Source organism: Ursus americanus, chromosome 19, assembly GCF_024610735.1.
Source record: "Ursus americanus isolate L20-20 chromosome 19, mUrsAme1.1.p, whole genome shotgun sequence".
NCBI lineage: Eukaryota > Metazoa > Chordata > Mammalia > Carnivora > Ursidae > Ursus > Ursus americanus.
This window is the reverse complement of record NC_142145.1, coordinates 23999137-24025126: the sequence shown is the minus strand read 5'-3', so window position 1 is coordinate 24025126 and position 25990 is coordinate 23999137. Positions and strand designations below refer to the sequence as shown.

Below are 25990 nucleotides of genomic sequence, written 5' to 3'. Positions count from 1 at the left end.
TTTATTGTAAAAGGACACAGGAACAGCCGATGGAAGAGGGGCAAAGGACAGGGTTCAGGGAAAGGGGGACGAGCTTCTGTGACCCCTGTATGAGTACCATTCTCCCACACCTCCACATGCGTTCACCGGCCCAGAAGCTCTGCAAACCCATCTTTTGGGGGTTTTTATGGAGGTTTCAGTAAATAGCCAGGATTGATTAACTCATCGGTCTTTAGCGATTGACTCCACCCTCAGCCCCTCTCTCCTCCTGGGAGGTCAGCGGGGTGGAATTGTGGTAGGCTCTCCCAGCAAGCAGCCCACATCCTGAAGTGCGGTTCGAATTACATCATTAACATACCAAAACACATCTTTTTCACGCTGTTCAAGAAGGAAATTCCAGAGTTTTAGGAGCTGTGTGCCACAAATGTGAAGACCGCATATATATTAATTATAAATCACAGTATCACAGGAGCCAACCCATCACAGGTTCCCCTGCCCCAAACACTTGCCAATGGACCCCGAATGGCACACAACCCTCTTCTATTAAAGACCATCAAAACACAAAATTTCCTAAAAAGTGCTAAGTGAGGGATTCACAAAATGTAGAAGCTTTTTCCTTTGACACAATCATCAGGATTAAAAGAGCATGAGAAGGAGAAGAGTAAGGAATTTTTACTTTTTATAATATACATACACTTTGAAATCAAAAATTTTTTGAAAGAGCATTCATTATTCATTCCACAAATATTGATTATTCTGGGCCAGGCACTGTTATAGGTGCATGGGGTTCAGCATATACTATTCTTTTAATAAAAACTAAAATAAAATATAAACATCGAGGATAACAGAGGAGTAGGCTTTGAAGGATTGTTCGTGTGTTAATTTCACTTCTTTTCCTTCAATTTGTTTAAAGTCTATTTTCAAAGTCAACAATAAAAAAGTCACCATAAAGAAAATCTAGGATGGCTTTTCCTGGAAGCTGCCTGAGGTGTTCTCTGAAAATGGTTTGCTATTCACTTGACCCAGAAACCCTACGAAATCACGCAAATCAAGAGGTTCCAATCTTCGTGGTCACTTGAAGAACACACGTGAAACTGCTCAGGCCATCAAGGGTATGCAGATCCGAAAAGCCACCAAGCATCTGAAAGATGGCACTTTGCAGCAGTAATGTGTACCATTCCGTTGCTCCAGTGGGGAAGTCGGCAGGTGTGCCCAGGACAAACAGTGGGGCTGGACGCAGGGTCGGTGACACAAAGAGAATGCTGAAATTGCACATGCTTAAAAATGCAGAGAATAGTGATGCACTTAAGGGTTTAGATGGAGACTCTCTGGTCATTGAGCACATCCAGGAGAACAACGTCCCTAAGGGGAGGTGCAGAACGTACAGAGCTCATGGTCAGATTAAGCCATACGTGAGCTCTCTCTGGCCGGTGGGATGATCCTTCCTGCAAAAAAGACCAGATTGTTCCTAAGCCAGAAGAGGAGGTTGCACAGAAGAAAAAGAGATCCCAGAAGAAACTGAAGAAACAAAAATTGATGGCCAGGGAGTAAATTCTGCATAAAATAAATGCAAATAAAAGTTTTTTAAAAAATCTAAGATGAGGGTGGTGAGGAGGGATTTTTATACTATCTGCCTTAAAACACTTTTTTATGTTAAAGATTATATCAATGTATTATTTGTAGAATAACATTACATTAAAATTTAGGAAAGACGCATTAGGAAGTGAAAAGTTTTGGAGAGCTGACCCATGCTGCTGCTGTCTCTTTTTTAAATTGTGAAACCTACCATACATGAAAGGAAATATATAAGTGACACAGTTTAAAACTAAGAATAATGTGAAACCCACAACCCACCTAAGAAACAGAATAGGAACAATATCCCAGGAGTCTGCTCTGTACTTCTTGATCGCGTGTCTCCGCAGAAAGGGAACCACCATCTTAACTTCTCTGATAATTCTCTAGACTTTCAGAATAGTTTTACCACCTTTGCATCCCTTAGTTTTGCCTGTTTTTCAACTATATAAAAGCAGAATCATTCTGTAGGTGTTATTCTGTGACTTGTTTTTTTCTTCTAGAATTCTTTTTGAGATTTACCCATGTGGATGCATACATCTAAGAATTCACTATCTAAACGAATTCACTTTTTTATTACCTTGCCCAGAGTAAACTGGCAAACGTTAAGGATATATCTAAGTCTTCACCTACTGACATACCTGTGTAACTACCACTCACCTCAAGATATAGAACATTTCCAGGCGGCACCTGGCGGGCTCGGTCTGTGGAGCGTGCAACTCTTGATCTCAGGGTTGTAAGCTTGAGCCCCATGAGATTACTTTAAAATCTTAAAAAAAAAAAAAAAGATATCGAACCTTTCCAGAGCGGTAGAAAGCTCACTTGTTCTCCTTCCCAATTACTACCCCTCAGAAGTACCCACTATTCATACCTCGAGCAACACAGATGACTTCTGAGTTGATTCATTTCTCAGGCTGGGTAGTATTCTAGCATAGGCATACTTTGTAAGTTTGGCTATCAAATAGTTGCTGACGGGCTCTGGGCCAGGGGAACTAAGCAAGGCTGTCCCATCATTTCATTAACCGCAAATTATATCATCCCACAGTTTACATGACGGAATTTTTTGAACCCCACTTAGAGCATTATAACAGGGTTATTCATACTAATTTATTAATCCTTCCTATTTTAGATCGACTTTTTGTGGGTTGTTTTGCTTGGGCTATTACATAAGCAGTGCTTTTAAGAATATTCTTGCATGGCTACTGATACACAAGTACACACTTTTCTCCGGAATCTAGACTGTAGGAATGTAAACTCTAGGAGCGAGTGTATATGCGTGTTCAACTTTACCAGATAATGCCAGATTCTTTCCCAAAGTTGATGTACCAATTTACACTCCCACCAGCACTTTATAGGAACCCCTTCTGTTCATCCTCCCAACGCCTGATCTTCAATTTTAAGCATTCTGGTGGTTTCTCATTGTAGTTTTAAATTTGCACTTCCCTGCCGAAATGTGTGTTTCTTTTTTTTTTTTTTTTAATGATTTTTTATTATATTATGTTAGTCACCATACAGTACATCCCCGGTTTCTGATGTAAGGCTCGATGATTCATTAGTTGTGTATAACACCCAGTGCACCATGCAATACGTGCCCTCCTTACTACCCATCACCGGTCTATCCCATTCCCCCACCCCCCTCCCCTCTGAAGTCCTCAGTTTGTTTCTCATAGTCCATAGTCTCTCATGTTTCATTCCCCCTTCTGATTACCCCCCCCCTTTCTTTATCCCTTTCTTCCCCTACTGATCATCCTAGTTCTTATGTTCCATAGATGAGAGAAATCATATGATAGTTGTCTTTCTCTGCTTGACTTATTTCACTTAGCATTATCTCCTCCAGTGCTGTCCATGTTGTAGCAAATGTTGAGAACTCGTTCTTTCTGATAGCTGAGTAATATTCCATTGTATATATGGACCACAACTTCTTAATCCAGTCATCTGTTGAAGGGCATCTCGGCTCCTTCCACGATTTAGCTATTGTGGACATTGCTGCTATGAACATTGGGGTGCATATGGCCCTTCTCTTCACTACGTCTGTATCTTTGGGGTAAATACCCAGTAGTGCAATGGCTGGATCATAGGGTAGCTCAATTTTTAACTTTTTAAGGGACCTCCACACTGTTTTCCAGAGTGGCTGTACCAACTTGCATTCCCACCAACAATGTAGGAGGGATCCCCTTTCTCCACATCCTCTCCAACAATTGTTGTTTCTTGCCTTGTCAATTTTTGCCATTCTAACTGGCGTAAGGTGGTATCTCAGTGTGGTTTTGATTTGAATTTCCTTGATGGCTAATGATTTTGAACATTTTTTCATGTGTCTGTTGGCCATTTGTATGTCTTCATTGGAAAAGTGTCTGTTCATATCTTCTGCCCATTTTTTGATTTGTTTACTTGCTTCTCGTGTATTGAGTTTGAGAAGTTCTTTGTAGATCTTGGATACCAGTCCTTTATCTGTAGTGTCATTTGCAAATATATTCTCCCATTCCGTGGGCTGCCTCTTAGTTTTTCTGACTGTTTCCTTGGCTGTGCAGAAACTTTTAATCTTGATGAAGTCCCATAAATTCATTTTATCTTTTGTTTCTCTTGCCTTTGGGGATGTGTCATGAAAAAGGTTGCTTTGGCCGATGTCGTAGAGGTTGCTGCCTATGTTCTCCTCTAGAATTTTGATAGATTCCTGTCTCACATTGAGGTCTTTCATCCATTTGGAGTTTATTTTTGTGTATGGTGTGAGATAGTGGTCAAGTTTCATTCTTTTGCATGTAGCTGTCCAATTTTCCCAGCACCATTTATTGAAGAGACTGTCTTTTTCCCACCGGATATTTTTTCCTGCTTTATCAAATATTAGTTGCCCAAAGAGCCGAGGGTCCATTTCTGGGCTCTCTATTCTGTTCCATTGGTCTATGTGTCTGTTTTTGTGCCAGTACCATGCTGTCTTTGTGATCACAGCTTTGTAGTACAGCTCGAAATCCGGCATTGTGATGCCCCCAGCTTTGTTTTTCCTTTTCAACAGTTCCTTGGAGATTCGGGGCCTTTTCTGGTTCCATACAAATTTAAGGACTGTTTGTTCTAGTTCTTTGAAAAATGTACTTGGTATTTTGATCGGGATAGCATTGAAAGTGTAGATTGCTCTGGGTAGCATGGACATTTTAACTATGTTAATTCTTCCGATCCATGAGCATGGAATATCTTTCCATCTTTTTATGTCTTCCTCAATGTCTTTCAAGAGTGATTTATAGTTTCTAGAATATAGGTCCTTTACGTCTCTGGTTAAGTTAATTCCAAGGTAACGTATGGTTTTTGGTGCTATTGTAAATGGGATGGATTCCCTAATTTCTCTTTCTTCGGTCTCGTTATTTGTGTATAGAAATGCAACTGATTTCTGAGCATTTATTTTGTATCCTGCCACGTTACTGAATTGCTCTATAACTTCTAATAATTTGGGAGTGGCTTCTTTTGGGTTTTCCATATAGAGTATCATGTCATCTGCAAAGAGAGACATTTTGACTTCTTCTTTGCCAATTTGAATACCTTTGATCCCTTTTTGTCGTCTGATTGCTGTTGCAAGGACTTCTAGTACAATGTTGAATAATAGTGGCGAGAGTGGGCATCCTTGTCGAGTTCCTGATCTTAAGGGAAAGGCTTCCAGTTTTTCTCCATTGAGAATAATATTTGCAGTAGGCTTTTCATAGATGGCTTTTATGAGATTGAGAAATGTACCTTCTATTCCTACACTCTGAAGGGTTTTAATCAGGAAAGGATGCTGTATTTTGTCAAATGCTTTTTCGGCATCGATTGAGAGGATCATATGGTTCCTGAGTCTTTTCTTGTTGATATGATGTATCACGCTGATTGATTTGCGAATATTGAACCACGCTTGCATCCCAGGTATGAATCCCACTTGATCGTGATGGATAATCCTTTTAATGTACTGTTGGATTCTATTAGCAAGTATCTTGTTGAGGATTTTGGCGTCCATATTCATTAGGGAAATCGGTCTGTAATTCTCCTTTTTGAGGGGGTCTTTGCCTGGTTTGGGGATCAAGGTAATATTGGCCTCATAGAATGAGTTTGGTAGCTTTCCTTCTGTTTCTATTTTTTGAAATAGCTTTAGGAGAATAGGTATTATTTCTTCTTTGAATGTTTGGTAGAATTCCCCAGGAAAACCGTCTGGGCCTGGAGTTTTGTTATTTGGAAGGTTGTTTATCACTGACTCAATTTCTTCATAATTAATTGGCCTGTTTAAGGAATCAATTTCTTCCGGTTTCAATCTTGGTAGTTTATAGGTTTCCAGGAAGGATTCCATCTCTTCCAGATTGCTTAGTTTATTGGCATATAGCTGTTGATAAAAATTTCTAATAATCCTTCCAATTTCAATGGTGCTCGTCGTGACCTCTCCTTTTTCATTCATAATTTTAATAATCTGGGTCCTTTCTCTTTTCTTTTGGATAAGTCTTGCCAGTGGTCTGTCAATTTTATTGATTCTCTCAAAGAACCAGCTTCTAGTCCTGTTGATCTGCTCTACTGTACTTCTGGTTTCTGCTTGATTGATTTCAGCTCTAATTTTGGTCAACTGCTTCCTCGTGCGTGGATTAGGCCTGTCCCTCTGTTGCTGTTCCAGCTTCTTGAGGTGAGAATATAAAAACTGCATTTTAGATTTTTCTATTCTTTTGAGTGAGGCTTGGATGGCTATGTATTTCCCCCTTAGGACTGCCTTTGCAGTATCCCATAGGTTTTGGACTGTTGTATTTTCATTCTCATTGGTCTCCATAAATTGTTTAATTTGATTTTTGATTTCCTGGTTTATCGAGTCATTCCTGAGCAGTATGGCTCTTAGTCTCCAAGTGTTTGAGTTTCTTCCAAATTTTTCCTTGTGGTTGAGTTCCAATTTCAGAGCGTTGTGGTCTGAGAATATGCAGGGGATAATTTCAATCTTTTGGTATCGGTTGAGACCTGTTTTGTGTCCCAGAACATGGTCTATTCTTGAGAATGTTCCATGGGCATTAGAATAGAATGAGTATTCTTTGGTTCTGGGGTGTAGTGTTCTATATATATCTATGAGGTCCAACTTGTCGAGTATGGCATTCAAAGCCTTTGATTCTTTGCTTAGTTTTTGCCAGGGTGTTCTGTCTATTTCTGATAGTGGAGTGTTGAAGTCCCCTACTATTAATGTATTTTCATTTATATGTCTCTTTATTCTGGATAAGAGTTGGCTTGTGTATCTTGCTGCTCCCCTGTTGGGGGCATATATATTTATAGTTGTCATATCCACTTGTTGAATACTTCCCTTAAGAATAATATAGTGCCCTTCTGCGTCTCTAACTATAGTCTGTAGTTTAAAATCCAATTTATCTGATATGAGAATTGCTACCCCAGCTTTCTTTTGAGGACCATTTGCGTGAAAGATGGTACTCCATCCCCTTACTCTCAGTCTGAATGCATCTTTGGGTTTGAAATGAGTCTCTTGTAGACAGCAAATGGATGGGTCATTTCTTTTTATCCAATCTGCAACCCTGTGGCGTTTTATGGGATGGTTCAAACCATTTACATTAAGACTGATTACTGAGAGATATGATTTTAATGTTGCCATGTTGCCAGTAAAGTCTTTTTTTGTATTGGCTGTGACTTTCTGTTCTGTATCACTCTTGGGGCCTTTTTACTTTTATAGAACCCCCCGTAATATCTCCTGTAGGGCTGGTTTCGTAGTTACAAAATTGGTTAGTGACTGGCGATTCTGAAATGTCTTTATTTCTCCATCAATTCTGAATGATAGCCTTGCTGGATAAAGGATCCTTGGCTGCATGTTTTTCTCTGAAAGAGCTTTAAATATGCTCCCCCAACCCTTTCTCTCATTCCAGGTCTGTGTAGACAGGTCTGACATAATTCTGATGCTTTTGCCTTGGTACGTGAGAAATTTCTTTGCCCTGGCCGCTTTCAATACTGTATCCTTGCATCTAATATTTGCGAATTGCACTATGACGTGACGTGGCGTAGGTTTGTCGTGGTTGAGCTTGGGAGGGGTCCTCTCTGCCTCTTGGACACGAATGTTTGTTTCCCTTGCTAGATTAGGGAAGTTTTCAGCTACAATTTGTTCAAATATCTCTTCTAGACCTCTGTTTTTCTCCACCCCCTCGGGGATGCCGATGATTCTAACATTGGATCGTTTCATTGAGTCAGTAATCTCCCGTAACCTACATTCGTGGGCGTGGATTTTTTTAAGACCATCTTCTATTTTCATTTTTTCCTCTATTAACCCATCCTCCAATTCACTAACCCTTTCCTCTGCTTCTGCGACCCTGGCTGTCAGAGCCTCTAGTTTTGCCTGCATTTGGCTCATAGAATTTTTAATTTCTGTCAGATTCGCTCTCATTTCTGTCCTTAGGGATTCTATATTCTCAGTAACCTTTTCGTTTATACTTTTTTCAATTCTACTCATCATTTTGACCATCGTTACTCTGAATTCCATTTCTGATAATTTGGTTACATCCATATCCATTATTTCTGTGGCAGAGGCCATAGACTCACTGTCTTTTCTTTGCTGGGGGGGGCTTCTCCTTCTTGTCATTCTGATGAGGAGAGGTTGCGGGGTTGTCCAGAGCCCAAATTATTGACTGGGTCCCAGGCCGTGCCCCTTGTTTTATAGGGATCTTAGGGATGTGGGCTTCTTCTTTAAAGATTTTATTTATTTATTTATGTGGCAGCCAACCAGCGAGAGAGGGAACAGAAGCAGGGGACTGGGAGAGGAAGAAGCAGGCTCCCAGCGGAGAAGCCCGATGAGGGACTCCTTTCCGGAACGCTGGGATCACGCCCTAAGCCGAAGACAGGCGCTCAATGACTGCGCCACCCAGGCGCCCGGGTTGTGGGCTTCTTGATTTTTCAGCCTGCCTTCTGTGTTCTGGGGGAGGGGCCTGCCGCGCCGATACTCAGGCAGCCCTGTTTGGGTAGAGTCTCCGTGTCCCCTGCGAGGGGGGATGGGGATGGGCACTCCCTGAGCCGGTATTTCCAGGCTTTTGTTCTCTGGCGGCTTTCCCTGGCGGTTTGCTGTGCCTCTTCTGAGGGTCAGAGCAGCAGCGGCCAAGTTTCAGCCTCTGTCACAGAACAGAGGGATTGCGGCCCGTTCTCTACTAATGTTCTGGCCACTTTAACTCTGTTTCTGTTGGTGCTGCTCAACCCTGCAGCGTCCCGGGATGTGCGCCCCACACCCGGCGTCCCAGCCCTCACTTCCAGGGCCAGCGCGTCTCTGTCCTTTGTGTTTCTAACGCCGCCAGCCGCCAGCCGCCCCGCGCGCGCTCCCGGAGCTCCCGGTCTCAGTCTGGATCCAGTGAGCGCACCGGGATTCCGGGGTTCCGCGAGATGCCTGGTGGCGCGCGCACCCGGCTCACGGTCTCAGTCTGCTGTTTCGCGGGTGCCGACCACGAGCCCGCCCGCTCCCCCGTGCAGGTGGCTGCTGCTTCCCGGCGCCCGAACGCGGCGGCTCCCTCCCCCTTCCGTTTACCTTCCGGTATCTGTGCGCGGTTTCATGGCTCCCCGCTTCGTACCTCAATACTCAGCGCTGGAGATGTTCATTTGTAGAGATCCAGATGCGTCTTCCTGCGTCTCAGGCTGGTTCCGTGGTTGTTTAGGCTGGTCTGGTACCTATCCAGCTCGACTCGGAGGACCGGCTGAAAACGGTGTCTCCTACTCCTCCGCCATCTTTATACATGATCTGGGGTCAAATGAGAGAGGCCCTAAACCATCAAAAGTTATTTCCAATGTCCAGCTGGGAGATCTGAGCGGCGCGGGCGCGGGCTCGTCTGCGGTACGGCTGCCCCGAAATGTGTGTTTCTATATATTTATGGCCCTTCCTCTTTTTTTTTTTTTAAAGATTTTATTTATTTATTCGACAGAGAGAGAGACAGACAGCGAGAGAGGGAACACAAGCAGGGGGAGTGGGAGAGGAAGAAGCAGGCTCATAGCGGAGGAGCCTGATGTGGGGCTCGATCCCAGAACGCCGGGATCACGCCCTGAGCCGAAGGCAGACGCTTAACCGCTGTGCCACCCAGGCGCTCCTATGGCCCTTCTTCTATGAAATACACTATTTATATTTAATTCCTCTCCTCTTCCCCTCCACCTGAAATTATTTCTAGCCATCCAATTTGGGGTCAGAAAAGGCTGAGAAGCTCTTTATTTTTTTTCCTTCACATTAGCCAATCGATGGCCAATTTTTTAAAAAGATTTTATTTATTTATTTGAGAGACAGTGAGAGCTAGAGAGAGAGGGGGCATACACACAGAGGGAGAGGGACAGAGAGAAGCAGACTCCCCCCTGGGCAGGGAGACCGATTCGGGGCTCGATCCCAAGACCCTGGGATCATAACCCGAGCCAAAGACAGATGCTCAACCGACTGAGCCACCCAGGTGCCCCATGAGTAGCTCTTTAAATTTCAAGATTATAAACTCTTCAGTGATTAAAACCAGTGAAGTCTGGGTGTACTGATAGGTGCAGACCATGGCATCCAGATCCAAAACAGATTCCCAAGTCACTGAAGGACTAGAATCCTTAGTCAGGAGAGGGGACAAGTGTAAAAGGCAGACTTCTAAGGTGGTGCCCCTAGATCCCTGGCCCCTGATATACACACACTTTCTCCCAAACACCAATCAAATACTAATCTAGGCACTGATGTTGAAGGGATTTTGCAGATATAATTAAGGTCCCAAATTAGTTGACCTTAAAAGAGATCATTTAGGCAGGTCTAATTTAATCACAAGAAGATTAGAAGTCAGAGAGACACCCTCTGGCTGCCCTGGAAGAAAGTGAACACCCATGTTGTAAGCTGTCTATGGGGGCCACATACCAAGGCCTACAAGCAGCCTCTAGGGGCTAAGAGTGGTCGCCAGCTGACCAGAAGGAAAACCAGGACCTGTCCTGCAACAGCAAGAAAGTGGATTCTGCTGACTGGGAACCCAGATGAGAATTGCTGACCTGGCCAACATCCTGTTTGTAGCCTGGAGAAACCCTGAGCAGAGAATCCAGCCATACCACATCAATTTCTGACCTACCAAAGCCGTGAGGTGATGAATTTGTGCTGCTTTAAGCCACTAAATTTGTTTTTGTTTTGTTTAAAGATTTTGTTTATTTATTTGTCAGAGAGAGAGAGATCGCACAAGCAGGGGGAGCGGCAGGGAGAGGCAGAGGGAGAAGCAGGCTCCCCGCTGAACAAGGAGCCCGATGTGGGACTTGATCCTAGGACCCTGGGATCATGACCTGAGCCTAAGGCAGTCGCTTAACTGACTGCGCCACCCAGGCGTCCCTAAGCCACTAAATATGTGATAATTTGTTAAGCGGCAACAGAAGAGGAACACACCAAGGAAGTATGAAACTTCACCTGCTGAATTACAATTCAGGAGTAGACCTCTGTCTATAGCTGCAGGTGTGCAATGCATAGGTCTAAGGGCATCGTTTACATTGTTGTCCATGTAAATGGTGCCCTCTGAACTTGATCAGTGCATACTCAGCACAACTGTACATAGCAATCCTACAGGAGACCCCACTCTTGTCCTGTTCCAGCATCTTGGCTACCTCCCTTAACCATAGTAGAAATGAGAGCACTGGTTTAGATCTACTCCAAAATCCCTACTGGTTCAACATTTGGAGTATTTAGTATATTTTGTGACTACTCTACCACACAGTGACCCTTCAGTCTCCCTGCAGTTTCTTACCTTCTTAATTTTAACCTCTTGCTTCACTTAAGTTTTCCCATTGTCTTTGCTTCTTAAGAAGCTGTCACCATGTCAATGAATAAGGCTTTGAGGTTGGAAGCCAGTAGCTCCCTGGAGAGGAAACTAAGAGGAACCTTCTCCCCTTTGGATTATGAATGCACTCAGGACATTTAGCTTTAGAGAGTTCAGAAGGCTTAAGATCAGTGGTTAAAAAAGTTTTTTTGGGGGGCGCCTGGGTGGCACAGTCCTTAAGCATCTGCCTTCGGCTCAGGGCATGATCCCGGCGTTCTAGGATCGAGCCCCACGTCAGGATCTTCTGCTGGAAGCCTGCTTCTTCCTCTCCCGCTCCCCCTGCTTGTGTTACCTCTCTCGCTGGCTGTGTCTCTGTCAAATAAATAAATAAAATCTAAAAAAAAAAAGTTTTTTTTGATCCTGTCAGTCTGTGGAAAAGACCAGCCGGCCAGTGGTAGTCACTTTGAGGAAGTGCTGACTCACCTGTGTTTCCTAGGGAGGCAGCTTAGCAATGAAGAAAATGTGACAAAAACCAAGTCTTTCAGGTGAGCCTTGAAGAATTAGCTGGGAAAATGAGCCTGTCTCACCAAGAGACCGGAAGTGCTCTTAAAATGACCTAAGGCAAAAATAAGCCACTGAAAACTAGGTCAGTCAGTCATGCCGGTGCAAGGCGAGCAAAATTGAAACTTGAAAACAGGCCCCCACACACTGCTCAGTGCGCACTCTCCTCTCCACTTCTGCTCAGTCACTCCCACCGAGGTCTTACCAGTCTCAGCAGCTGTCGTTGCTCCAGAAGGGGTCAGTATTAAAGACCTAAGAGGATAGTTTTGAAATCCTGGACTCTCCACACAACATCTTTAAACTCTGTGTTCCTATTTCTTTGTATTTCAAGGTTTTCTAAGAATCAGATGAGATCATGCGTGTGAAATACTCTTGCACAGTGCCAGGTATATGTATTTAACCGAGAGTAGCTTTTACTAGAAAGGCACCCCTGAAACATGACTGACAGATGGCAGGGCTGGTATTTTGGGACAAGAGAACCCTTGTGTGGTACAGATCAGTGGCTACCAAATCCAGTCCAAGGGCAGGTGATAAGTTTTCACCAATCAACTATAAAAAGAAGAAAAATAAAGGGGTGATTAGGTGGCTCAGTCGGTTAAGCGTCTGACTTTGGCTCAGGTTGTGATCTTGGGGTCCTGGGATCAGCCCCGTGTGGAGCCCCGCATGGGGCTTTGCACTCAGTGGGAAGTCTGCTTCTCCCTCTCCCTCTGTCCCTCCCCCCGCTTATGAGTGCTCTCTCTCAAATAAGTAAAATCTTTAAGAAAAAAAGAAAGAAAAATATGGACAAAATAGTGAATTTTCCATAAAAATTTTTCATAAATTTATTTAAATTGATGGGCTATTGTTTTCCTTTATTCTCATGTCTTTTTCATTTTTTTGGTGTCAAAATGTCTTATGAAATAAGGGTGATAATACATTATGCCTCTTATACTATTCTTAGTGGGCCAAATAAAGTTGTCAACTGTGTATCAGTCCCCCCAACCTTTTTAAAAACTTTTTTTACCAGTATGTAAAACACAAGACTGGGAACCAGTGCTTGAGTGTGAGGCTGTTAGAAGGGGCGAAGGCCTCAGAAGACCAGTCAGGAGAGGAAGTGCATCAGGAGAAAAAGGTAATTAGTAACTCCAGGAAACCAATGCTCGTATGGGAAAGGAAACACAATCAGGCTACAGTAGTCCCCCCCTTATCTGTGGGGAGATATGTCCCACGACCCACAGTGGATTCCTGAAACCGTGGGTAGCACCGAACCCTAGACGTATTGTTTTTTCCTACACATACATACTTATGACAAAGTTTGATTTATAAATCAGACAGTGGGGGTGCCTGGGTGGCTCAGTCAGTTAAGCGTCTGCCTTTGGCTCAGGTCATGATTCCACGTCGGGTTCCCTGCTCAGTGGGGAGTCTGCTTCTCCCTCTCTCTCTGCCCCTCCCCCCGTCATGCTCTAATAAACAAAATTTTTAAAAATAAAAACTTAAATCACAGTAAGAGATTAACAGTAATAGAACAATTATAACCTACTGTAACAAGTTGTGAATGCGATCACTCTCAAAATATCTGACTGAACTGTACCTATCCTTCTTGGGATGATGTGAGGGTAACACGCCTACCTGGTGAGGTGAAATGAGGTGAGGGAGTTGGCACTGTGACCTGACCATGTTAGATCTTGGGTGACCGCAGGTAACGGAAGCTATAGAAGCCGAAGATATGGGGAGACTGCTACAGGCCCGTACCCCACACAGTGCGGAGTTCCTGCACGCTCATTGTATTGGTCAGCGTCCCAGAAAGCAGACGGCATCCTTGAGAAAACGCAGTAACCCGGGGCCAGCAGTAACAGATGCTATCAGCCCTATCAGGCCCAAAAGAACAAGGGGAGGGAGAGGTTAGTGGAAACTGAAAGGAGTCACATGCAGTTGGCTAACTTGAGGTTGCAGGGACTTTTGGTGGAGGAACACAATTGACCTGAAGAGGACCTGAAGGGAGGCAGCCCAGGGAATAAATACCCTGACCTCCCAACCTTCCTTCCCTTCCTCCTGCCTTCCCGTCCCCCGCTACAGATCCCCACTGGCAATACCCAACAGAATCTAGAGGCCGGGGAAGTCTGTTGATGTAGTTTACAGTTTCTTGGGCAGCAAAGTAGGGCACAGGCAGCAGCTCTGGAGGGGCACACGGAAGGCAACCGGCGTGCCCATAATGATATACTAATTAATGACAACCCAATTTTACCGAAGCATATCAGGAGGAGGTGTGAGAGTAGAGGGACTTACAGTGCACGACAGCTGCATCTGAACCATGGCAGAAAGTAGGTAAGAGTTGACAACTCCAAAAATAACAGTATATATGTATGTATTATTTAGAAATATGGAGATAAAACAGAAGACACAGCAACAACTAAATGAGTAATACCTTTGGGGACTAAGGGAGTTTGGACATTATAATGGACATTACAATATGAGTTTGGACATTATAATGGACATTACAATATGATTTTTTAAAAATGATATATTTAATAAAAACAAATTGAGAAAGTTGCTAGAGGGGTACCTGGATGGCTCAGTCAAGCGTCTGACTCATGATTTCAGCTCAGGTCTTGATTTCAGGGTCACGAGTTCCAAGCTCCACACTGGGCACCACACCTAGCATGGAGCCAGCTTAAAAAAAAAAAAAAGTTGGTAGAAAGCTACACGGAAAACTAACAGTGGTTACATCTGTGGAGCTAGAATAAAGGTAGAGAAAGAACATTAACTGTTCATTAAACTTGCTCTTGCATTCTTTTACTGAACAATTTTTTTAAAAGAATTTAAGTAATCTCTACACCCAACATGCGGCTTGAACCTACAATCCCAAGATCAAGAATTGCATGCTCCACTGACTGAGCCAGCCAAGTGCCCCTGAGCCAGCCAAGTGCCCCAACATCTCCTATTTCTATGATATAGTTTTTATACCTTAAAAAAAAAAACCTAACCATAGGATATTCTATGCAAAAAAACCCCACCACAACCTAATCAACTGAATATAGTTGCTAAAGGGGATTTATTTGTCTTATCCTTCGGGTGGGTTGGAGCAGAAAAACTGAAAGCTACTGATTTGTATCAAATGAAATCCAGGATGAATCAATGACTTGACCACACACACAGCTTTACAGAAACTCAGGACCGAGGACTTCAAGGGCAGGAGTCCCTTCTAACCTCTCCTTCCAATCCCATAGGGAATAAATACATACAATGGAAAGATAAGGCTCCTCATCTTCGAATATTTATACATCCCTACACTAATGTGAAGAAGGCCAGGGAGGAAAGACCACATGGAGACCCAGAGCAGCAACGAACCACCCAGTCCTGTGTTAAAAACCACTAAATTTTGGAGTGTCTTGGTATGCAACAACAATGGATACAATCTACTCTTTAAAAAAAGAAAAAGATTGTTTCACAACTATCCAGATGTTATCACACTATAATTCTGCTTTCTGATGTGGCAAAGAATGTTCGTTTCAAACATTTTTTTTTTAAGATTTTATTTTTTATTTGAGAGAGAGGGAGCACAGGCAGAGGGAGAAGCAGATGATGTGGGGTTCGATCCCAGGACCCTGGGACCACGACCCAAGCCGAAGGCAGACGCCCAACCAACTGAGGCACCCAGGCGCCCCTAAATATTTAAATTATAAAGGAAAAAAGAACCACAAACTAAACTGAATATTTAATATACTTTGTAAGAACAGAAGGAATGCAACAAGAATTAGAATTTTGTAATATACATTAGATATTTCTGTAAAAGGTATTCCATTTTTCAAAGGCGCTTCCCCGATTTCCCTCTTTTCTATTTTCCTCAGAGCAATACACAGTAATTACTACTCTCATAAGTAGGCTGCTCCGTTGTATTGGACAGTAATTATATCTTTATGTTTCAAGTCCTCATCATCTCCCAAACCCCCTTTCCTTTCACCGCATTCTCACTGCACTGTTTCACAGTAACATTGTACTCTGCTCAAATTCAAAAAGCCTGAACAAAAGCTAGAGGCCCAACGATTTTTGAGTACTGAGTTAGTAGCTGTGTCTACTGGCATAAACCTTCTATTTATTCATAACTGTGGTAACAGAAATGGAAGCTACTTTAATGAAATAGGAACTCAGGAATGAGATCATTAAATATAACTAAACACATTTTAAATATAAATAGCATGTATTTCCTGATTAGTATCAGGTAAGTATCTAAGCTATCTATCCCAATAAATTCTGGTCTCAGAGAAAAAGGTCAGAGACAATTACACGCAAGGTGCTTCATATTATCAGGTCCATTTTTAAAACAATGAGATCCTTTGGAACAATCACTTTAGTCTTTCTTTTTATCAGAGATTTCCGTTGGTCCTTTTGTTGGTAATCCATTTATGTCTGCGCCCTAAAATTTAAAAAAACCATTTTAGATATTATTACAACCCATTATAAGAAATCTCTTCAAAAACCAACAACAAATTTCAGAATGAAAAAACTCTGCTTCTAGAAATGTGCAGGGCAGCTAAGTTAGTACACAACACAGGTGAAGTTGAACTTACCAAGAACCAACGCGAAAAACAGAGTTGTCCAAACATTCATTTTAAAAATCACCTCCTTTTGTTTTTTTAAAAATCTCTATGATCCTTCCAACTAAATCTCTTACCAAAGTTATCAATCAGTGAAACTGACATATTTTAGTATCATCTCCCCTCGTCCATTAGCTATTTACTATTACTCTTACCAGCCAAGAAATAAATATTGGTTATTATCTTGGCTATAAGATAAGGAACAAACACACTAATCAGAAGTCTAGTTTAAAACCTTAGCTTAAACCAAATGTTAACTACTTAAAAAAATCCCAAACCCCTCATTTTATTTATTTTTGAAAAGATTTTATTTATTTATTTGAGAGAGCGAGCAAGTGTGTGCTCCAGAGAGTACAAGCCACGGGACGGGGAGAGGGAGAGGCAGACTCCCTGCTGAGCAGGGAGCCTGAGGCAGGACTCAATCCCGGGACCCTGGACCTGAGCCAAAGGCAGATGCTTAACCCTCTGAGCCACCTAGGCACCCCCAAACCCTTTATTTTAAAAAAAAGAAATTAAGCCTAAGCGCCTGGGCAGTTCAATTGACTGAACATCTAATTCTTGATTTAGGCTCAGGGTCGTGAGAAAGAGCCCCACAAAAGGCTCGATGCCGAGCGTGGAGCCTGCTTGGGATTCTTTCTCCCTCTGCCCCGACCACATCCCCCAGTTCATACTCTCTCTAAATAAATAAATAAAATCTTAAGAAAAAAAAAAAGTAAAGAAAAAAGAAATTGAGATACAGTAATGAAGCTTCTGGTTCCCAGAACTTGCCTTTCCAAAGGCAAGTATTTTCCCCCGACTGTACCCCCCTCCTCACCTGCCCTTCTTCAAGGTATTTTAATGTTCTTACCTTGCAGTCTATGCCTTTGTTTTTATCGTGAGATTCTCGAAGAGCTTTCCTAGGCCACATCCGACTAACAAAGGGGGAAATCAGAGGGTATATGTACGGCTCCAGGAACTTTTTGTAGACCCAGAGCAGAATCGGGATGACGACGCAAGGAACGCACACCATCCTCCCAGGCTGGAGCTCCTGGACTGCTGACAGGTGCAAAAGACAGATCAGTGCATCGGCGATGGATGACTGAAGGCGCTGACCTAGATGAAGATAACTTGAAAGGACTATTTCTATACTAAAGGAAAAACCGAAATCACGTATTAGCTAAAAGCACGAGTCTACTAAATAAAAACGCTGCTCTCTGTAAAGGAGTGAGAGGTGCCAGACATGACAATAACAGTGAGGTGCCTGCCTCCCAACCTCTCCGATCGCTGCTTCCCACCCATAAACGTGAGGGTAAAGGAAGGACACTACCTTTTGCTGGGTACTAGGCAGTCCAGCCCCTGGCCTTTATCAGCGCCTGTAATTCTCAAGAACTCCAGCCTCGTAGTCTCCAGAGACTGACGGTATTAATTAGCTGAACCTCCAAGGCTAAGGGCAAATCCTCTAATAAGGAGTTCACTAAGGTGTCAGTGTGGAAGACCTGTACACTGCAAACCACCTGGACCTTCCCAGGCAAAAACTCTCCTTTGATATATTTGCTTTCTTCTTTTTAGTAGCAATTAAGGTAAAATTGAGTAATAAAAATATTTTATTTGGTATTATTATTGTTGTGAGTACATTGGCCATTTCAAAAAATTAACACCCGTAAGGGAGCCTGGGGGGCTCACAGTTAAGGGTCTGACTCTGGGTTTCAGCTCAAGTCCTGAGATCAAGCTCCAGAGTTGGGAATCAGCACTCAGTGGGGAGTCTGCTTGAGATTTTCTTCCTTTGTCCCTTTCCCCATGCACGTGTGGGTGCTCTCTCTCAAACAAATAAATCTTTAAAAAAAAAGTTAACACCTCTAATTTCCTTAATGATTAGAAATTATCTTGGAATTTCTCCAAATCAGCAATTTCTTGAAAAAGAATCGATACTACTTCCATCATACACTATTGAACCAAAGACCTCTTAAATTTATAGGAATTTTTAATTCCTTAGAGAAGGCCTGAAAAACTAAGAAGCTTCAGAACAGTGCATAAAGCTAATCATTCAGGACATTAAAATTTATTTTCAAAATGTTATAAATTTAGTAGTACTTGCTGGCAAGGGAGTCAGCACCATGACGACACCGAGGCAATTTAAAATTATTCACAATACAAGTCAGCAGTGGTATAGATAACCCAATCTAAATGTCACTTTGAGATGAATTATAAGAGTTATAAACAAGTAAACATATAAATGTACATCAAGGAATGATCAGCTATTTTATAAAGGAGTCATAGCTGGATTTTTAAAATTTCAAAATTTTAAACAGCATATTTTCTGATTAAAATAAGTCAAAATGAGCAGTGAGTCTTTTTCAGCGTTTTTCAAGGAATCATTATTTTTGGCCATAGACATTTAGAACTTGATCTGGAGAGACTTAAGAGGTCATCTGGTTTAGGTCTGGCACTCTTACAGACAGCAGAGCCTAAGAATCAGAGAAGACTGGCTGGCAGCTGCCCAAATTTGAGACCTGCTTTCACCACCTTGGAGATGGTATTCTTGGGCAAACTATTGAATGAGTCTGTGCCTTGATGCCCTCCTGTGGAAAATGAAAACAACAGCCTATCTCCCAGTGATGTGAATGTGGATTAGGTATGTCAATAAGGAAGAGCCCAGAGCAAGCTCAGAATAGCGTGTGCATGTATTAAGTGCTATGTAAGTGTTGTTACCACACACACACACAGATTCAAAAGTTGCGACCTGTCCAAACTTCACAAAGAGCTATATAGTAACTAGAGTTGGCTAATACCAGAATTCCCAATTCTGGTTTCCTAGCTCAATGCTCTTGCCTTTTCCCGAACAAAAATACAATGATTAAGTTATTCCCCTCCTACCAAGCCTTCAAAACCCAACTTAAACCCTTCGAAACAACTGATTGTGTTCCCAGGACTAGGTTAAGTTAATGACTGGCAGTCCATCACAGATCCATTTTTACCTACTTCTAATTACTGTGTTTTAAATAAATTCTCAAGAACAAGTGCTACCAACTACTTATGTCAAAATCATGGTTTTTATAAAAATTGTTAGCTCTCTTCATAATCAAACTACTGTATTTTATCTCTTCTTTAATCCTTAGATGACTCTTTGGGGTGAGATTTTACTTCATACATTTGGAAAATATGGCTTATAAAGGTCTAGAAGGTGGCTATGATAAACCGATAAAATATTTTTACTCTCACCAACCCAATTTTCAGATAGTACAACAAAGCGAGCAAAATGCATTTAAACTGTCGGAGGAGGGATTTTCTTTCATTCGGCTTCGTCCGAGACAACAATGGAATGCAGAGGAAAAGAAAGGCTGAGGCTCTATTAGAAATCGGGCAGGTACCGTGGGGGAACGCCACCTCCCTTCAAGTAACCCAGTTAAGCACATCATTTTACGGCGCAGGCTGCGTCCAAGACAACGACTGAAAAGACAGAAGACAATAAGAGCGAACGGTGGTGAAGATGATAGGAGAGCGAAGTGAAGCCGACAATACAGGCCAAGGAAGAGAAGAAACGCGCAGAAAAACAGGGAGAGGCGGGACGCAGGCCAGCAGGTGAGTGGCCGTGGACCGAGGAGGCAGGGGCCCGCGTCTGGAGGGCGAAGCAGGGTATACCGGGAAAGCGCTGCCGGGCCGTGGGGGCCCAGAGCAGGCCAACTGCGAGCGCGCGGCGCTCCCTCAGCACCGCCGGGCTGGAGCCTGCGAAGCCACCGGCCAGGGCTACCGCCCACCTCCGCCCGATCCTCAGCCGCCAGCCCGGGCCCACCCGGCCCCACTCACCGCGACCACCGGGTCCGAGTGGAAATGTCCGCACTTCCGGAGGGAGGGACGTGCTGCCGCGGAGCCAATGGGCACCGCAAAAGGGGGCGACAAAGGCACGCCTGCGTCATCCGGGGAGGCGCGCAGGACGTAACAGGGACGCCCAAGCGGAGGCGCGCTCCGGCTTCCGGCGCAGCGCTAAGGGCTCAAACCCTGCGGAAGGCGAGGAAGAACAAGCATTTCGTGTCCCGGAAGCTCGGGCAAAATCCAGCACATGAAAAGATTAACGCCAGTGCCGGTGGTTCACCATTGGGAACGTTACTCCGCTTGCATGGGAGGGTTAGGCTGTTAGCCAGCGCAGTTGTGCCTCTACTGTTCACTCCGCTAGTCGAAAAGGGTCGGAAATTCAAGGGCAGGGAATGAGTTTTACGCCTTTATTTAAAAGAAACGGCTATACCCCTTTATCGTGCCTAGACAGCCGTTAGGCCAACTGGAGAAATTGGAACCCTCACAGTCGGTAGGACAGTTTGGGCTCTTGGTTATAGACCCAAGAGAAATGAGAACATGTTATGCAAAGTTAAAGCCAGTGACAAAGGGCCATTTGCATGACGTGCAGAATACGCAAATCTACATAGACATCTACATAATTGTTGCTCAGGAACAGATAGGGCCTAATAAGGAGTGACGGCACACTGTCAAGTTTCCTCTCTAGGATAATGAAAATGTCCAAAAATTTGCCTGGCGACGGATGCATAACTGAATATAATAAAAGCTATTTAATTGTAATTGGGTTAATCGTACAATGTGTCCAATTTCAATAAAGTGGTTGGAAAAAAATTCAGAAATATGCCCATGCTCAAATTCCATTATGCAAAGCACCAAGAAATTCAAAACAGCATGTTTATGAACCAAAATTAATGGCATAGGACAAACAGAATAATCTGTTTCTAATTCTAATCAGAAGAAAATGCATTTGATCCACTTTGTGAGGATACTCGAAATGTGTTTAATAAAAGACACCAACATTCTCTTTTTATTTGCATTTATTCTGTGCAGAATTTACTCCCGGGCCATAAGTTTTTGTTTCTTCAGTTTCTTCTGGGATATCTGGGAAAGAAAAATAAAGGTCGGTTACAAATTTCCTAGAGAAACTCGCACTACATCGTAAAGGAGTAGGTAGTAGCTCAAGAAAAACAGAAAGCATCAGAGTAAAGGGAGTCCTTTGGCATAGAGAAATGGCATTGGGGGGGGGAGGGACAGTCCTAAGGAAATCAGAGTAAGCAGGGAGTTTGTGCTGAAGACTGGAGGCAGGGAGACCATATGTAAGTGGCAATAAAAATGGAAGATAATAGGGGCATCTGGGTGGCTCAATCAGTTAAGTGTCAAGCGTTCCACTCGGTTTTGGCTCATGATCTCAGGATCATGAGATCCAGCCTGGAGTGGGGCTCTGTGCTTGAGATTCTCTCCCTCTGCCCCTTCCCCCTTCTCTCACTCTAAAATAAATAAAATCTAAAAAAAAGAATGGAAGACAATGTACTTAAGCAACAAAATCAATAGAAGTTAAATTCATTAGGCATGAAGGGAGTCTAGAATCACTCCCAGGTTCCCAACTTAAAGAACCGAATGGGATCATTTACTAAAAACAAACTTATTAGTTTGGAGAGGTGGGGGGAAGAGGGGAAGGGCCCATTTTTGGCACATGTTGCATTTAAAGCGGCTATGGATATGTAGGGGGGGCCATCAGCAGATAACTATATAGTTCTGATACAACAAAATACAAAAAAAGCCAGTATCATAAACAAATAAAACAAACCAACGACTAAGTAGTTTACCTTTTTCTTCTGTGCAACCTCCTCTTCTGGTTTCGGAACAATCTGCTCTTTCTCAGTAAGGATCATCTCGATGTGGCACGGAGAGCTCATGTACGGGTTAATCCGACCATGAGCCCTATATGTTCTACGCCGCATCTTGGGGGCTTTGTTCACCTGGATGTGCTCAATGACCAGAGAATCGACATCTAAACCCTGGGAAGAGGGAGAACAAAATCAAATCAACATCTTTATCTCAACACCACAAACCCAATCACTGGATCAAGTCCTCACCTTTATAAGGCAATTCTTAAAAGACTTTACATAGCGTATCTGTTCAATTGTTTGCTTTTACCTTTATTCTAAGCATCTTTCCTTAAGTCTAAATAACTATCAAAACTCAGTGCTATATGTAGTTTGTAAGTGGCCTCCCTAAAAGTCATTAAGGGGTGTGGATCCAGTAGTGTCAATTTCTAAGCCTTGATGAAAAAAAGGATTTTGGCAGTGAGGTTTAGCAGCTCTAAGGGCTATAGCCAGACCTACATTAACTCCAGGTCCGGCCTAGATCTCTAAATACAAAGAGTAATGGATAATGCACAAGAAAGACAGACCCTGCTCTGTTAACTATATTCATTGTTTTAAAATCAGATTTAACCTGTCTCTCCATTATGAACACAGGCAACAAACCACATTAACCATTACTAAGGCAATCATTTTGGGAACCTCTTTTTGTTCCTGTGTAATACCAAGATTTCTACTGCTCGCATTTACAAATATTTTGTGAAGTTTACAAGTCATACTACCAAAAATGTCTATGATACCAGATAGTTATAAACCCTTGAGTAAAATACACGAGAGAAAATGTTTCTTTTGCTTGCACTGGGGCTAAAGAGGAAAACAGTGAGACTTGAAGACCATGCTTTTGAAGATCTTCACAGACAAAATTTTGGTCTCCCAGAAATTGGAGGCAGAGATTAAAAAAAAAATGGGAAATTTAGCTACTGAGAAACTAAGACAAAGAAATACATCTGGACAACAGCAACAGTAATTGAACAACCATCCAAGCTGTATACAAAAAAAGATGCTAATGGTTTGGGTACCTTAAGTTCAGCATTACTCTCTGCATTTTTAAGCATGTGCAGTAAAAATTCAGCACTCTTCTTGGGCCACCGACCCTGTGTCCAGCCCCACTGTTTGGCCTGAAAGAAATCCAAGAGTAGATTAGTCATCTCCCCCGATTCAAATCAGTGTTACAACCAAGATGAGTTTTATTTTATCAAGGTTGCTCAGAACACAGTTTTTTTTTCATGGTTAATCCAAAGGTGTCCTAAGTTAGTCATCACAGCAACCAGAAAGAACCTGACAGATCCTAACCATTCTTACCCCACCCAATCATTTTGTTACAATGTCATTTCAGATAGCAACTAAGAGCTCTCACCTGGGCACACCGACCAACTCCACCATTGTAGCGACGGAACGGCACACACTGCTTCTGCAAAGTGACGTCTTTCAGATACTTGGTGGCTTTTCGGATATGCATACCCTTGATGGCCTGAGCGGTTTCACGTGTGTTCTAGGTATAAACAGTAAATACTGAGTTAACCATGTTAAAGGCTAACAATTCTTCCAAGTAAACACTCAATTCTGTTTTCAAAATGTCAACACTGAATTAAAGACTTCCCATTCTTGAAAGCTGAGGTAATGTAGTGAGAAAAAAAAATCTGTGATTAAAAGCCAGGGAGAATTGGCTTTAAGTTAGGGAAAAATAAATCCCAAACCCCTATTAAATGGAATATGATGGTTTTAACCCCATCATCTTGTAATTGTATGTGTCCCATCATCTTGATCTCTACACTAGTTTCTTAAGTAGTTCTCTTTAGTTTTACCCAATTCCGTGAATCTTAAAGAGCTCATTATATGACTGATTACAGAATCAATGTCTCAAAGGTGACCGCTCAGAAATGATTAATTTTCATGGTAAATCCAAAGGTGTCCTAAGAAACGCATCACTGCAGTCACTTTTTCAGAAAGGGGGAAAAAAATTTCACCGGAACACGTGACAACTCTCAGAACATAAAAGTTGATTCCATACCTTAAAGTGAACACGAAGATTTGAACCTCTTGATTTGCATGCTAAAGAACAAGAAGTTATGGTTAATTTTGGGTATCTCATTGTTCCCTTTACCCCCCCCCCCAAATAAGGAATATATTATTCACTTACATTTCGTAGGGTTTTCTGGGTCAAGCGAATAGCGAACCATCTTCAGAGGTCACCTGGAGGGGAACAGAAAGGCATCCTGTCAACACGTATTTACGGTCACCGATGCCGTCTAAGTACGCATTAACTACTACCGACCGCCGCTCAGCAAGTACTTGTTTTCACGGTTAATCCAAAGGTGTCCTAAGAAATGCCATCATCGCGGCCATCCTCTTCTCCAGTGCTACTAGGGCCTGCGGCAGTGCTGACGCACACTAGTGACACGGACCTCAGGCGCCCCCTCGCCTTCTGAAGGCAAACAGATTCAACCCCCCTCTGGATCCCTCAAGAGTAAAGGGACTCGACAGCTCGGTGCGGCAGGACGCTTCTTCTCTAGAGGTGCTGCCGTCCTCCCAGGTACTTCTGGGCTACTACGTTAAGCGCCATTGAACTTGAAACACTCGTTCAAAGGGGTAAAGGCTCAACTCGACTTTAACTTTTATTCCCCCCAAACGTTCTCTCGTTGCAGCCACACACGCGCCGCGTACTCGCCAGCACTCACCGCAAGACACGGGCCCTCGGGAGTCGGAAACGGCACTGACGACAGGCCGCCCGTACCCCTCGCCACCCCCATTCCCGCCCATCGCGGCCTTCTGCTCCGACACGGCCCCCTGCACCGAGGGACATCCCCTTCAGCGAAGAATCAACAGCCGCAGAAGCCTTTCTCCCGGGTGCATGGACATCAGCACCACCGAAGCCAGGATGGCGGCGATGAGCGGAGGATTCGGCAGTCGGGGAGACAGGGCAAACAGTCACTCACCTCAGGCCGCTTGGGGGAAGAGGAAGAGCAGGGGCTTCTGGGAGAATTCATGAGAACTCGATCTATCGCGAGATTTCCAGCCGAAAAAAATGTGATTTGAAAGGAGGCGGAGAGCTAGGAGAAAGGGAGTGTGGAATATGTTTTAGAAGGTCTGGAAACGAATTGCCCTGTTAGGGAATGTCTCAAAATTCTCCTTTCTTTGGTATCCAGAAAAAAAGTTTCGGATTTTAACTCTCAATCGATCAAAAACAGGGTTGTAGTTCTAGGACAGGATCACGTATGTGATATGTAGACTAGACATTTATTCGCCAACATTTGTTAGATTTGATTATGTGATCATGTATCCCTAAAAGTGGTTGGTTAATGGACAATTACGAAGCTGTAAAGGATGGGATGTAATTACGATAATCAGAAAATTCTCAGGAGGGGACTATCACCCAGTCAGTTGTACTGCAATTGTTGAAGAGTGACACTTCTAGATCTTCTGGTGCAGAAAAATCCCTTGGGCAGTATCTTTTCTTTCTTCTCACTCATCTATCTGGCCATTGGTGGTATCAGCGCTTAGCTTTGGGTCTTCTATTTCAAGTCGCCCTTGAAATAGAAGGCATTCCAGGCAAATTAAAACTCTAAGTGAAAGAACTTTAGACAATTCTCTAAGCACTCTTCGTTCCTTGACCTGCATTCCGGAGACCTCAGTCCCAGATCCCTCTCCTGGACTCCACTCCCATTGCCAGACAGAGGATGGATTCCATGGTCTTTCCTCAGTAATTCCCATCCCTCACATGGCTTCAACCGCAGGCTGAGTGGGGAAAGGCACAGAGGGAGAGGGAGAAGCAGACTCCCCACTGAGCAGGGAGTCCAAGCGGGGCTCCATCCCAGGACCCTGGAATCACAACCTGAGCCAAAGGCAGATACTTAACCTACTGAGCCACACAGGTGTGCCTAAAGCGTGGCATTAGTCTCCCAGGGCTGCCGTAACAAAGCGTCACAGACTGAGTGGCCTAAACCACGGA

The 25990-nt window shown here is 43.3% G+C and overlaps 2 protein-coding genes, 1 long non-coding RNA gene and 3 other non-coding genes across 7 annotated transcripts; all 6 read right to left on the bottom strand.

Moving 5' to 3' along the window:
- On the bottom strand, positions 1–9329 carry LOC148108475 (uncharacterized). The gene is made up of 3 exons (XR_015727659.1): positions 9084–9329; positions 2212–2320; positions 1–1424 (listed from the first exon to the last, which is right to left on the bottom strand). It is a non-coding gene; the product is annotated as an uncharacterized LOC148108475 (long non-coding RNA).
- Positions 9330–15498: 6169 nt separating this feature from the next.
- On the bottom strand, positions 15499–20295 carry C19H18orf32 (chromosome 19 C18orf32 homolog). 2 transcript variants are annotated; one of them, XM_045790044.2, is made up of 3 exons: positions 20174–20295; positions 17238–17422; positions 15499–16209 (listed from the first exon to the last, which is right to left on the bottom strand). In XM_045790044.2, the coding sequence occupies exons 2-3, from the start codon at positions 17397–17399 to the stop codon at positions 16144–16146; spliced, it is 228 nt and encodes a 75-aa protein (XP_045646000.1). In that variant the 5' UTR covers positions 17400–17422; positions 20174–20295; the 3' UTR covers positions 15499–16143. The 2 variants fall into 2 exon arrangements, with proteins under 2 accessions (XP_045646000.1, XP_045645999.1); XM_045790043.2 differs by having other exon boundaries at positions 17238–17425; positions 20174–20281.
- An 882-nt stretch (positions 20296–21177) lies between these two features.
- On the bottom strand, positions 21178–25001 carry RPL17 (ribosomal protein L17). The gene is made up of 7 exons (XM_045790042.2): positions 24978–25001; positions 24182–24234; positions 24053–24093; positions 23399–23533; positions 23061–23159; positions 21985–22176; positions 21178–21259 (listed from the first exon to the last, which is right to left on the bottom strand). Exons 2-7 carry the CDS (start codon positions 24219–24221, stop codon positions 21212–21214), a joined length of 555 nt encoding a protein of 184 aa, XP_045645998.1. The 5' UTR covers positions 24222–24234; positions 24978–25001; the 3' UTR covers positions 21178–21211.
- On the bottom strand, positions 23242–23308 carry LOC123787585 (small nucleolar RNA SNORD58). Its single transcript, XR_006778284.1, has one exon. It is a non-coding gene; the product is annotated as a small nucleolar RNA SNORD58 (small nucleolar RNA).
- On the bottom strand, positions 23911–23975 carry LOC123787586 (small nucleolar RNA SNORD58). Its single transcript, XR_006778285.1, has one exon. It is a non-coding gene; the product is annotated as a small nucleolar RNA SNORD58 (small nucleolar RNA).
- Positions 24318–24383, bottom strand: LOC123787587 (small nucleolar RNA SNORD58). Its single transcript, XR_006778286.1, has one exon. It is a non-coding gene; the product is annotated as a small nucleolar RNA SNORD58 (small nucleolar RNA).
- Positions 25002–25990: the final 989 nt, after the last annotated feature.

Excerpts from the sequence above, each read along its gene's own strand:
- C19H18orf32 (XM_045790044.2), bottom strand. The coding sequence starts at position 17,399 with ATGGTGTGCGTTCCTTGCGTCGTCATCCCGATTCTGCTCTGGGTCTAC. Across the intron at positions 16,210-17,237 it reads ACAAAGGCATAGACTGCAAG|GGCGCAGACATAAATGGATT; the intron begins GTAAGAACATTA and ends TTTAAATTTTAG.
- RPL17 (XM_045790042.2), bottom strand. The coding sequence starts at position 24,221 with ATGGTTCGCTATTCGCTTGACCCAGAAAACCCTACGAAAT. Across the intron at positions 23,160-23,398 it reads GAGTTGGTCGGTGTGCCCAG|GCCAAACAGTGGGGCTGGAC; the intron begins GTGAGAGCTCTT and ends GATTTCTTTCAG. Across the intron at positions 22,177-23,060 it reads AGAGTAATGCTGAACTTAAG|GGTTTAGATGTCGATTCTCT; the intron begins GTACCCAAACCA and ends CCCTCTTCCCAG.